General features: G+C 37.7%; 1 protein-coding gene across 2 annotated transcripts in view; it reads left to right on the top strand.

Annotated features, from left to right (window-relative positions):
- Window positions 1–10,673, top strand: part of LOC140243820 (uncharacterized) — a 61,429-nt gene extending 50,756 nt beyond the window's left edge. The window contains exons 5-7 of one of the 2 annotated variants that reach the window (XM_072323487.1): window positions 671–778; window positions 2,929–2,976; window positions 10,485–10,673. In XM_072323487.1, coding sequence (XP_072179588.1) covers window positions 671–778; window positions 2,929–2,976; window positions 10,485–10,525 — 197 coding nt within the window. In that variant the 3' untranslated portion in view covers window positions 10,526–10,673. The remainder of the gene's footprint in view (window positions 1–670; window positions 779–2,928; window positions 2,977–10,484) is intronic. The other variant, XM_072323486.1, reaches the window with a different exon arrangement.
- The last annotated feature ends 3,134 nt before the right edge of the window (window positions 10,674–13,807 follow it).

Genomic DNA, 13,807 nt, shown 5'->3' with positions numbered 1-13,807 from the left:
TTTTTTTTATTAATAAGTCACAATCCAAACGATATTTCATTCATTTAGCCTGAATGTCATGTCCAAAACTTCATATCTTTTTAAAACCCCAGGATCGTGAACTTGAATGATGTGTGTTACTGCATGAGATATTTCATTTGTATGAAGCTGCAGAGTTTAGTTCACCAAAACATAAAACAGTCACATTAGGACAAAAGGGTATATCCCAATACCATCACTATGTTCAGTTGTGCCGTAGTGTAAAGGCAGCTGATGTAGTCCAGCTACTATCCTTTCGTCTTTTTGATATAATATTGTAATTTCCATAGGGTTAATGACATTTATAGTCCTTGTAGTCACTGGGTTAAGACCTCTCTTTTTGATACATGTGATGGATGTTTTTACATGGATAATTGAAATGTCATAGCAATAAGGATTTTTTTTTTTTTTAATCCCACTGTTACAGACCTTTGTCCTTTGATCTTGAAGGTTCGTTAGAGCTCACCCCTATGTTATCATAATCTTTCTTACTTTACTGTTTGTTTTGTGGAAGCTTTTGTGAGTTCTGTTGGGCTGGAAGGAAAATAACATTGAGTAGTTGAGATTCTTCACATGGGTGTGATTTGCTATAGTTTTGGTAACAGCAATACATCCTTGTAAATGTTTTCCTGTCGCCATTCTCTTACAACAGATAACTTTGAGGGGCGGTTCAACTTCCACCCACCAACTCGCTTCCCCGATCCTCCTCCGTTCAAGAAAACCCAAAAGACGTACCCGAGCAAGCAGCAGAACAGGCAAAGTGAGTATCCGTCCCATGAGGTAAAAAGATGAGTAAATGTGTTTAAAAAAAAAAATGACATTAAGTTCTTTATTTATAGGTACATGTTTCTCTGTCAGTAACGAGCAAACCTGTCATGTACGGACTGCCTTCAAGGAAGCAAGGAAGCGGTCAGTGTAGACAGGATATGGTAATGTAAGGGCGTCTGTGCAGGTACTGTAAAAGTGGATATTTTTGCGCGACTAATTTTTCGTGCTAGGCCGGGTCAGAAGAGTTTCGCGTGTTTTTAATTCCGCGGAATCAAGACATCACGCACAGGAACGTATGGCAAGCAAAAATATTCGCGTGTTTTTATTTTCGCGCTAGTTTCTGGTTGCGCGAAATGCGCGAAAATTTCAACACCGCGAAAATTTCCACTTTTACAGTAAATCGTCCTATACGGGTAATTTAACGTAGACAAGTGATCTGTGTATCTAGATGTTGTCACCAAAGTAGGTCTAACTGTTTCTCCACTTTGAGCCACCATCAGAGATCTCCATACAAATTTGCTCTCCTCAGAGATATGTTTTTGTCTTCTCCGCATCACAGGTATTACAGAGCTTCATCTGCACAAAATATGCAAATGAACCTGTCTGTTCAGCAGTGAACACTTATTTCTGTATCAGTGGATATGATATTTCCTTGCCTGGGGGCGCAACCACTTTTACTGAATGGTTTTAACTAGGGACCTCGAGATTGGCATTCTGTGGATGCACACTCTGAGCCACAATGACCCCTTTGGGGTGAATACCTGAAGAAAATGTAAACAAGTCTGGAAGTATATTATGCATCATAAACATACAATTTGGGTGTTTTAATGAAGGGTCCCATTCCTAAACTGTATGTGTTAGCTTGGTTGATTGTGAATTTGTTTGTCTGCAAGTTTGTTGGGGGGGGGGGGGAGGATAGAGTAAGGGCGCCCTGTTAGTCACCCTCTTATGATGCAGCATATTGGGCAAATCTTTACCAGCCACGTGTATTTCTCTATCCCTCATTTAGTTAGGTGGAGTAGTTGCTTACACCATAGGTGGTGCTGCTACTGTTATGGGAAGCTGCATTAATAGCCACCTGTAGGAAGAAAAAGAACTATGGTACACCTGCTCCATAGTCATGATCCTTAGGCAGAGTGCTGTAGGATCCCATGTCTTATTCATGTATATGCTTCCACATTGTAGCTGATCTGATGCCAAAACTGTGGAAGCATATTACAGGTTACAGCTGCACACCTCTGTTAAGGTTTAGAACCGAAATAGAATATCCAAAACCACAGATGACAAGACCCCCCCCCCCAAAAAAAAAAAAAAAAGAAAAGTAACAGAAAAAGGAGACAGTATTTGAGGTAGAGTACTGAAGCAGGTTGGAGCACACTTCTAAAGTAGAATCCATGTTTATGCTTACATCAGATTTTGATACTACAGTAGAGAGAGAAAAAAAAAATGCCTCTTGAAATAGAAGTGAAGTTTTATTAAAATCACTACAAAAAGGAAATCTTAGAATGGCCCATTTATTTCCTATTTGTTTGTTTATAAATATACTTGCTGTCTAGCTCCTTATTGTTCAACCCAGGTTACTAGCAGTAGTCAGCAAACGGTATAAGTCAGGCACAATCGATGTAATATTTTCGTGTGTTTGTTTTTTTTTTTTGTTTTGTGAACAGTGCAATCGATAGTTGTGGCATAATTTTTCATAGTGGTATATTATGCTTCTTTTTTATTGCCAATTTGATTTTATTATGTTTACCTTGACAGACAAGTGAGGGAACTTATGTACTGTTTCACATGCAGTCAGAAAGATTTGTTGGCACACCGTTTTGAAAATGCAAAAGATGGTTTCATCTCTAACAAGTGTGCAGAAATCTTCCAATTTGTAATATTACTACAAACACTATGCTCTGCTATTTGAGACTTTTAGATTGAAGACTTGTTGTTCTTCTGATGTTTATACCGAGGTAAAGCCAGTTCTAGGGCATACCATAGTAGTTCTTCAGTCTCTCCTCTAGTAATACTTGACCAAGTAATATTTCTTTACTGCCCTCCCTGCTCCTTTTCTCTGCTTCTCCCTGCCACGCCCACTTCCCCCCTCCAACCACCACCACCCATGCAATCTCACTATCCACCCCTCCCCAACATTAGACTCTGCCATGTACTTTACGTCAGAGCAAGTGAACGCACATTCCAATGGTGAGTGTCCCCTCCCCGTGTCCCCCCTTGCATGGGTTGCCAAACGCCTGTACAGATCCCAGAGAAACGCACGTGGAAGTGTATCATGAGAATGAGAATAGTATCTTTTTGAAGGGAATGGTATGGTTGAAACCCCATTCATTCTTTCAGTTTATACCAGGGAAACAGCATTATTATCAACTAACATTCCATACTCTGATTTATGTAGAAGAAAAAATGAAAACATAATTTAGAGGCAATCACAACAAACTTAATGCTTTTTATGATCTTCGAGAACATCTTGGATTATGGCAACAGGCTCGTGTTTTCTTGATGTGAATAGAAAATAAAAGTAAACATGGTTTTTTTCCCCTCTTAAACAACTTTCCACTTGTTGCCAGACTCACCATTTAAAGGGACTGTACAGTACTGGTTGAGGTGGGATTCATATTTTGAACATTCCTAAGTGAGATAATGAGAAACCTCTTATGAAATATGAAAGAGCGTGTAATTTTAAGAAGGATTCAACGTTTATATGATGAAAATTGATTTTCAAATTAGGATCTCTTTGTTTCACTTTGAATTTGGATATTTCAGCAATTCCAAAACCGATTTTCATCAAATAAACTTTTGATACCCCTTAGAATTGCATGCTCTTTGACATCTCATAGAGTGGTTTCTGAATATCTCGCAAAACGTTAAATGCTAAATTCTCACCTCGACCAGAACTGTACACACCCTTTAAGTGAGACTGCCAGAAAAACAGTCACACACTGCTGTGTGATTTCCTTTGTTTTTATGTCAATATTACAATAATTTTGAGTCACTGTTACAAGTCTGTCATGTCATGGCATGGGGGAGTTCATTTTGTTGGCTTCCATAGATATTCAATGCCATGGGTATTTCACTTCCTAGTTTGATTGTGTAAGTTTTGCTTGAATTTTGTTGCATCGTGATTTCTAATCAAGACTTTCTTGCATTGTGTGTTTTTTGAAATTTCAGGTGTATTTCGTTAGGTGAATATGGTACATTTTCATGGTCTCGTTTTTCTTTTGTTCATGTTTATGCATGTAGTTTGCAGTTATTATAATATGATCTTTTTTTTGCCTTTTACTGTATAACCAGGAATTTCTTGTGCATGAAACTTCCGCAAATTTCACTAGGAGCCATGCTTAACGAAAGTAAAATTCACACAAAAGTTTTTGTCTACACAATCCAGTACATGTACACTATACTCGGAATTTTTTGATTTTGGCTGGCAACTTGCGAAAGTTTCATGCCGCGAATGTTTCTCGTTTTACAGTATTTGAAGATGCTGCATGTCTTCTTTTATCTCATAAGCTTTTTACAATAACTTGCACTTTTCTCAGTTTTACTCAGATACTGTATACGCCGAATATTTTGCGAGGTTTTTATTTTCGCAAATTTCGCAAGTCAGGTGCTATTCGCAAAATTAAAGACACGCGAAAATATTGACTCTGATCCCGATGTGAATGTGACATACGTGTGTACACTTCTCCATTCAGTACAGACTCCACGATCGCGAATTTAACCACTTGCGAAATCGTCGGGAATTCCCGATTCGTGAAAATTTAGACTCGCGAAATATATGGCGTATACAGTAACCAAAGTGATTTAGAGCAAGAAGTGTATTATTGGTTGCATATGATAGCAACATCTGGGGAAGATCATGAAAGAAATTGTTTAGTGTTGAGGATCTTGTCAACTCGCCACTGCTTCATTTGACACCATATTTTGGATCTGTTAAAGGGGAAGTTGACTCAACTATATATGTGGATTGAGTGAATGCAGCAATACACGTATTACTGTAGTAGAACACATCTGTGAAATCTGTGAAATTGGACAATTCGTTCAAAATTATGAATTTCAAAAGTTTTAATGCAGCCATTGCTGGATGAGAATATTACAACAGTTTGTGACATCACTGCAAAATAACAATACAATGAAAGAAATAAGAATTCCACAAAATTTACCTTCCTTTGTTTGTGGCAGATGTTACAGGGTAATGTTATTCCCTTTGCTTTCTAGAAGAGGTGAACCAATTGCTCTTTCATTATCCTAGAAAAATGAAATTATACAAAATTCTCTTCATATTTTCTTTATATCATTTTGCTGTGATTGTCCAGATTTGGGCAATCTTTTCATCCAGCAATGGCACCACTTTGTTATTCCCACTTTAAAAATTCACAGCTATTGAATGGATCCTCCGGTTTTCCTCAAACTTCGCTGATGTGATCTACTACTAAATATTGCTGTATTTACTGAACCAACATGATATTTGGTGAAATGCCCCCTTTAATGCTGATTTATGTATAGTATGACATTTGTCATAATCCTATGAGTTTATATTATACTGATTATGAGTTCTTGCATATGATAGTTTAATGATGTGAGGAAACAAACTCAGATCATTTAGAATGACTGCTGTTTCATGCCTTTACTTCGTTCATTGATTCATTTTGTTTGTTACAATTGATCAAGACAATATCCTCTTAAGTGGTATTATTATTATTATTATTATTATTATTATTATTATTATTATTATTGTTGTTGTTATTATTGTTATTATTATTATTATTATTATTATTATTATTATTATTATTATTGTTATTGTTGTTGTTGTTATTATTATTATTATTATTATTATTATTATTATTATTATTATTATTGTTGTTGTTGTTGTTGTTGTTATTATTATTATTATTATTATTATTATTATTATTATTATTATTATTATTATTATTATTATTATTATTATTATTATTATTATTATTATTATTATTATTTGTTTGGTTCCCTTAAAACTAATATTTTATTAGGAAAGGGTGTACCCTCCTTTGTTTTCGTTGGCAACAGGTCTTATGTTCAATACTAATACGGAATGCCTTGAACTTAAAATGCAACTCCACACTATCGTCACGTTGACTTTAACAAATAGAGTAAAATCAGATGGACAGAATTATAGAAGTTTGATCAAAATCAGAAAATTTGTGGAATCTTAAAGTTCCACGCTTTCACTGAATACGTACAAATTGGAAGGGGCCGTGATGCCATCACCTCACAACTATCCCTGTGCTTGTTTGTGCACAAAAGTATTGAAATCGATTTTATGTTGAAAAGGAAATTGAATGCAGATTTGTGTACTGTTCAATGGGAGACTATTTTAGGTGATGACATAATCACACCAGCAAGTTGAATACATGGCCACTCGTATTCCCTTTCGTGAAAACATTGGAAATTTGAAGTAATTCTGTTACTTTCTTATGCTATGATTGATTTGTGTGAAAACTTCCACCATACCGTACATACTGTACGTCTGATTTCAACCCTGTTTATTCGAGCCAATCGTGAGCGTGGTGTGGATTTACACTTTAAAGCCGAGCATGCGTCGTATGCCATTGTCGGAAGTAACTGGCAATTCTCAACGGTGATTTTTGTGCATGAAACAGTGGTATTGTTGGCAATACGTGCAATTTTGAGGAAGTGATAATTTTGTCGCTTCACAACTCTGTCACTTGCTGCCAGACAGAAATTCACTGAATTTCCTTTTTTTTTTTTTTAACTGGAACGAGAATAAATTTTGTCTGTTTTGAAAAATGACTGCTTGTAGAGTTGCAGTAACTTGGCACTGAGTACCCTATATGTGGGTGGGAGGGGGGAGGGGGGAGGGGAGGCAGGCACTGTTGCTAAGTTATCAACCAAAAGATGATGCTACTGTGTCAAAGGAAGTGGGGAAGCTGTGAGTTAGTCATCTTTACCTCATTCACTTTGCATACAAAAGTTGTCACTAATACCACTGTTTCATTAACATACGAATCTCTACATACCAGTAAATGCTTTATTTATTTATTTTTTTCAAAAATTCAGAATGATAGGTTTGGGACGCCAGTGAAGCACAGCTTGTGGTCGGGGCCCCTTTACACAATACACTACAGTATATGGCAAGGTGTAACATATTTACATGGAGCATAACATAGATGTACAAATTATACAACATAATAAATGCAGACAAGTACATGTATACCACCTCCCCTATACACAACGCAACACACACACACTCACACACACACACGCATACACACATGCATGCACACTTCACACATGGCTACCTCATCTCATTTTCTACATTCATGTACCTAATTTCAATCTGTCGAAAAGGTGTCTTTTACACAAAATTTTGAATCGAGACAGTCTGATTTAACTTTTTTTTTTTCATACGAACCATTGTTTTTTAATTTTACTCTAATGATCAAAATTAACTTGAATGTGGAGTAGCAATTTACTTTGAAAGACATTTTTATATCATGAATCTGCTCTGCTTTTGAAATATTTGTTGAATATCCTGTCTGATTTGAGTTAAGAATTCACAAGTGTATTCGGAAAGTTAATCCCTACAGCACCTCACTGAGAAATGTATCCATAGCACCAAATTTGTTGTTGTTAACCAGTTTCTTCCCACAGATTCTACAACTTTTTGCAAACTGTGTTTTTGACAAAGGTGGAAATATCAACTTGTCATTGTTTTGTTTTATCATTTTGTTTGTTTCTGTGTGGATGTGTGTATGTGCATATAGAAATACAAGGCAGAGGAAGAGAGCAAGAGAAAGAAAAAGGGAGAGAAAGAAAGAAAGAGAGAGAGATACAGACAGACAGAACGGGAGGGAAATGGTTTGGGGGAGTAGATACCAATAAGCCAGTTCGGAGTTCCACTTTGCGCATGAGCAGAAACAAGGTCATTCGGACCAACAGGCATGTTGGTTTTTAATTTCACTGGGATAAGCATCTGTAATGTAATGATTATTCATGAAATACTTATAAATGCTGCTTGCCAGCACATCCACCTGGCAGCAAAAGTGGTATTTGGCAATATCAATAGAAAGAGATCGTCAATACACCCAATGTAAAATAACGAAATGGATGCTTTCCCAACTGTTAATTCACGGATCATTCTGGTCATCTGGTCGACGCAAGTTCATTCTTTGTTTGAACAGGATCAATGAATTCCATAAATTGTTATGTAAAGCTTACGCATTATGTCGCTCTAAAACGATTGAAGTGCCCCTAACCGACTGAGAAAAAGGAAAGGTCATTCGGACCAATGTGCCCATGAGCTAACTCCGAACTGGCTTATTAATGATTCCTTGTCTCCCCTTCTGCCCCCCTCCCATCGTGCCTTTGTACCCCTCCACCACTCTTCATGTCCTGTCACACAATAGTAACGGACCAAGAGAGTTGGCCAAAAGTTTGCCACAAACTTGGCAGTGGGTGACATTCAGGAATGGAATTGAAATCAACTTTAAAGGGGATGGCTAGTAACTGATCAGTGGGAATCAGTGGGAATGCTGGGGGATGATTGTTCCAATCCTTGTAGGATTCATTAAAGAGTACATCAAATATCTATTGTTGTGAGAAAATGATTTGCTTCAGAATGGTCTCATATTCAAGTAATGTGCAGTTTAATCGCCCCATCACTGTACAGGCATGCTAACCTGGATACATTAAACTGCACATTACTTGAATATGAGACCATTCTGAAGCAAATAATTTTCACACAACAATAGATACATAATGTACTCTTAAATGAATCCTACAAGGATTGGAACAATCATCCCCCAGCATTCCCACTGATTCCCACTGATCACTTACTAGCCATCCCCTTTAACCCTATTTTAACGGGGGGGTGGGGTCAAATTGACCCCCCCTCGACATTTCGCGCAACGATTCCGCAACGCGCAAAGATTTCGCCGCGTCGTTTCATGACTTTTTTCATTGAAGTCTCCCGCATATTTTGAGACCAAATTTGCGACATCCGGGTACACCGTTCTGAAGTTATGCAATGTTTTGCATATGCACGTCAACCCGAAAACAGCTCAAATTCATGATTCCGTGTGCAAATCCAATGCAAATTGTGTTTTTTTGTTTGATATGAATTAGGTTATTTCAACTATTGAACATTGAAATTAATCAATTCTAATGTAGATAAGCTTGAAAAAGTGCCTGCAACAAATTTTGGCAAAAAACAGTAGAAAACGAAAGGTCAAAAAACAATTAAATACTTAAGAAATTAACAAAACAATAAAAAACAAAAGAAACTGATTTTGATTTGCGCCATTTTTTTTACAAGAAAATGGTTTTATGTGTCTTAAGGAACTCTGACACAAAAATTTAACAATCCTTCATTCTTTTTGATGGAGTTATAGGTGAAAATATTATTTCATGCGTAAATTTGCATAATTAATTCATCAGCAAAATTTTGTGGCGATCACGCGATCGGCGGCCGAGATCTGAAGGGGGGGGGTCAAATTGACCCCCCCAGTAAAAACTTGGTCTCAAATAGCCCAGTTAAAATAGGGTTAAAGGCTGCTAAACATTTTGGTAAAAGCCACTAGGAACATGCATTGTAAACCTTTTGTGTGAGGATATCAGAGTGAACAACGAGGGTAAATTCTCTGCATGTGCGAAATGTCCAAAGTGTGTGAAATGCACATTGAGGGTGAAATGAGGTAAGCAGCAAAATACTGATGAAATGTGTTAACGCTAATGCTATCATTTCATTCTGTTTTATTTTTGTTGTTTTTTTTTATAATTTGCATTCTTTTGGTCAACTGCAAGCTTTGAAACTTGTAACTCGCAATATCTTTGTCGTCACTTTGGTTTGAAAAGACAAAGAAAGATGAAATAACAGGCAATATCATTGTGCCAATTGGAAACATTGCTGTACAAGTGACAATCCAAGAACATTTGCTTGCTTCGTGAAAAGGCTAATAGTAAATCAAAAATGACATGGAAATATCAGCCCCCTTCTTGCTGAAAGTTTCTTTCCTCCTTCATTGCTTGCCGCTGTAAGCTGCTGGTAAACTTAACACCACCATGAAAACGATATGAAATAGTCAACAGGTACACTGGCAAGAAGAAAGATTCCATTTACAGCTTAATGCATAACCTGAACTGGGATTCTTTAAATAGATGAGATGGGTAATAGCTTGCAAGTCCAAAAATCCAAAGTGCAGCCTGCATGAGACAGCTGGAGTCATCTGTGTGAAGAATGTGTGGAGAATTCTTCTGAAGTTATGATTATTTGTAAGTTCACTTCATATGATTTCAATTCAATTCAATTCAATTTTCAATAAATAAACTATTGAATTGAATTGAAAATATGATTTCGCGAAATGGTCGGTAAAAAGTGCAGCTGACAGTAATCTGGAATGACGGTGGCGTTGGAAGTTCTTTCAATTTATTGGTTGTCGTCCACTTGTTGCCATGGTGACTGCATTTAAAGCATGCACTAGATACTGCCGAATGTTTTCTGAAACTGGGCAGAGGAGTTCTTGAGTAGGCATGAAGATGGTAGTATGGAATGTGTTGATAACCAGTCAAACATTAGTTGTCACGGAAGGCATTCATTTATGAGTCCAGCATGGCGTTCAAAAGATTTTTCAGTGACATTTCCTTCTCATGACATATTTCTATCTCTCTCTCCTCCCCTCCTCCTCTCTCGCATCTTCAAGGTACAAGAAGAGGACAGCCGCCTGCACCTCCCAGGCAATAGGAGAACCGGTTCTACCGACAGCCTTCCCTTGGTCCGATGCGATCGCTCACGACGACTGGACCGCACAGCAGCTGTTGCACCCAGTTGCATTTTACCAAAACCGTGATTCCTGCAATGCACTGGCAGCCACCTTCGAAAGAAAACACCCTCTGTCAGTGCCGCGTTTTTCTTTTTGTGTCATTTGTTGCAGTCGTCGTCAGCGGAAGGATTATCCTTGGTGGTGGTGGTGGTGATGATGTCATTCCGTGTGCGTTGTCACATTTGCCGGGGGTGCTGAACATAAATTGGATGAAGCCCGGGATCTTACCTTTGCATCCCTGTCAAGAGAGACGACTGACCCTCCCTGTCAGACACGAGGCCGATGAGCCTCGTCACCATATGGCATTTGGTTCGAGAGCCAGAAGATTGTCATAGCAACTGAAAAGACAGTGATGATGATGATGACCTTCTGGTTTTCCACCTTGGCCCGGAGAACTGTAACTTACGACCTTTTGAATTCCGATAAACATTTATACGGAGACAGATTATACCAGGGAGCATTTCTGTGTAATTTCATGTTCGTATTTGTCAAAAAAAAAAAAAAAAAGGCATAGATCAGTAAAGTGTATTTACTATCATTATAGTAACAGTTGTTAGTGGTATTTTTGCTAATACTTATCAATATAATAATAATAATTTTTGTTATTATTATGATTATTATATTTATTTCCTCCTGTCTGAGCAGTTTATACTAATTTAATTCATTCATTTTTCCTTTAAAAAAAACAAACAAACAGTCCCCTTATGGAAGTGACTTGTATTAAAAGTCAAGAGGAAAGTTTGTTAACCCATCATGAGGATGGAACACAATTACAAAGGTTTGCTTCCACTGTAGAGGAGGATTTTTTTTTTTCCCCCTCTTAAGTTCTGGCACTGAGCAGGGTTGGGGGAAGAATTTTGCATGTTTTTACTCATGCGCTGTTGTGTAGTGCATGAAGTGTAAAATATTCCATGTTTTCAGTCTTTGGGGAATATGTCATACTGCTCTGAACACAAAATTTAGGGAGTCGGTCTTGTGTGTAGAAGGGTAACCTCTGTTGTCCTTAATGTATACGGCATAAATATGTAGTGCCATTTCTATTTTTCACATAGTTTGCGAGCAGATTGATATTTGGGATCTTAATAACACACCCAGAATATTACCTCCCATAACGGAAATGCCATGCCTATCGCCTTGAAGGTGGGAAATCATCCTAACTTCTTTGTGTCGTAGAGAATGCTTATTTCTTATTCTGTCACTGTGGTTATCAGTCACAAATTTAGCCACGAGAGAAATCATTGTACTTGTGAAATATGTATATTGCATTTATCTTGTGTCTACGGTATCTTTGACAAGCATAATATTTTGCAAATCAGGACTTGTCAGTTTCTCATTGTTGTTAAATTTGTGATTGATAACCACATGGGAGTCCAATACATATTCATTGGAGAGTAGAACATCTGAACATCAGGTCTTTCTTCTATATAAACATATTGTCTCTACCTTCCATGTTTTATGAAAACTTTGTACGTAGCATTCACAGATGATATTATTACTCACCTAGCTGCAAATGGCATTAACATACCCAGAGGGCGCACTTTAATAGTGGCGGTTGTTTGACAGGGTAGTGCTTTTTCTGAATCCCAATCAGAGGTGATGCTTGATGAGATACAAGTCCAGCCCAGGGCCTCTAGCTGAAGAGGGTAATAACTCATCCAGTATCATGCTCCGTTTGACTCCAACATAGTATCTACGATGGGATGTCACTTCTTATATTACACATCTTGGCCGTATCAAGTTCATGTGGAAGGATATTACTGTGATGCTAGGGCCCTCCTAGTTGATATTTTACCAAGAACCATGTGGTATTTTGTGGTTGTCATAATTCAGTCAAGTCGGCTTCAAATGAGACAAAGAGCACTTGCACTGCTTGTTCTAAATCTCGTACCGGAGTTGAGCAAACTTCTCGGCTATTTTCGCGATTCTTCCTTGCCCCATATTCCACACCATATCTGCAACTATCTTTTCCTTTCTCATACGCTCTCAGACAAGAGTATGGCTGAGAAAAATTGAGGTCGAAAACGACAAAATAAGACACACTTAAGATGACAGTGTCCCCTCCCCCTCTCCCCCCTTCCCCCTCCTCCTGGCTACTTGCTTTGAAACCCTCAGGCTATCCAGCAATTAATGTTTTAGGAAATATCATATGAATGACAAAGAGAGATTTCTATGCATGTTGGCTCAGAAGAGGCTTTCATATCACTTCAAGGAATTTGCCAACCCAGCATTAACCTCACTGAAAGCATGGCCGTAGGGGTCGCCTCCCCTCAGGCTGCCTGACGAGGCTATCCAACAGTTCTTCCACTGGTTGTGTGAGATTGGAACACAACACAAGTGCCCTTCCTCCCTCTAATTTGACACAAACTTCTGGCTTCAGCATTTTACACAAACTTGCGTCTTTTTACAGCAGTTTGCCGAGAAGCAATACGGTGAGACGCAAAGTCAATCATTTCATGTCAGATTGCCGACAGACAGATTGCAAGTGATGTAAGGGAACAGTATAAAGCCATTAAGAATTAAAATGTGTGTGTTGTAGTCTCATAGTATATCATGCAGCTGTGTAAGAACTCTTACAACTGGTTCTATGCCAGCCTACAAATACAAGCTACCTTTAATGTGACTGTTTCTGTTGGTTGTGGACATTTTTCATTAATAGTTACATGAACATCAATAATGATACAATACTCTGTTAAAGATTCAACTTACTATGGATGAGAAGGGTTAAAAAAAAATGCCGCCATTATGTGGACAAGTGCTTCTTTATTTATGACTTGTTTCAATTTGCTAGTGTTCCTGGATGGTTTCTATTGGAATTAGAAAAGGAGCTATAGCATGCTTGGTAGAAAGAATGTACAAGATGGCTTTCTTTGGTTTTTTCGGCTTGTTTTTATATTTTGTCCGAAGGCTCTATAAAAAGGCAAATAATGTTCATGGATTCAGATTGTTCAGTTAAGTAAAGATAATCAAAGCAGCCTGAATAGTCATTTTTTATGGCAGGTTGAGCCTTCAAGTTTGGGGTAACTTTGATATGGTGATAATGCCATCTTCTTCTTCTTCTTCTTCTTCTTTTTTTCTTTGTTTGTTTGTTTTTTTAAATCATTGAAAACACAGGGCTTTCCAATGTTTGTGTTCATTTGTTGTTCATAAAATATGTGATTTGTGTGAATAGAATTGCTCATTGGTGTCATCCGGCACTAAAGTGA

This window comes from Diadema setosum, chromosome 20, assembly GCF_964275005.1.
Source record: "Diadema setosum chromosome 20, eeDiaSeto1, whole genome shotgun sequence".
NCBI lineage: Eukaryota > Metazoa > Echinodermata > Echinoidea > Diadematoida > Diadematidae > Diadema > Diadema setosum.
This window is presented reverse-complemented; position numbering and strand designations above follow the sequence as displayed.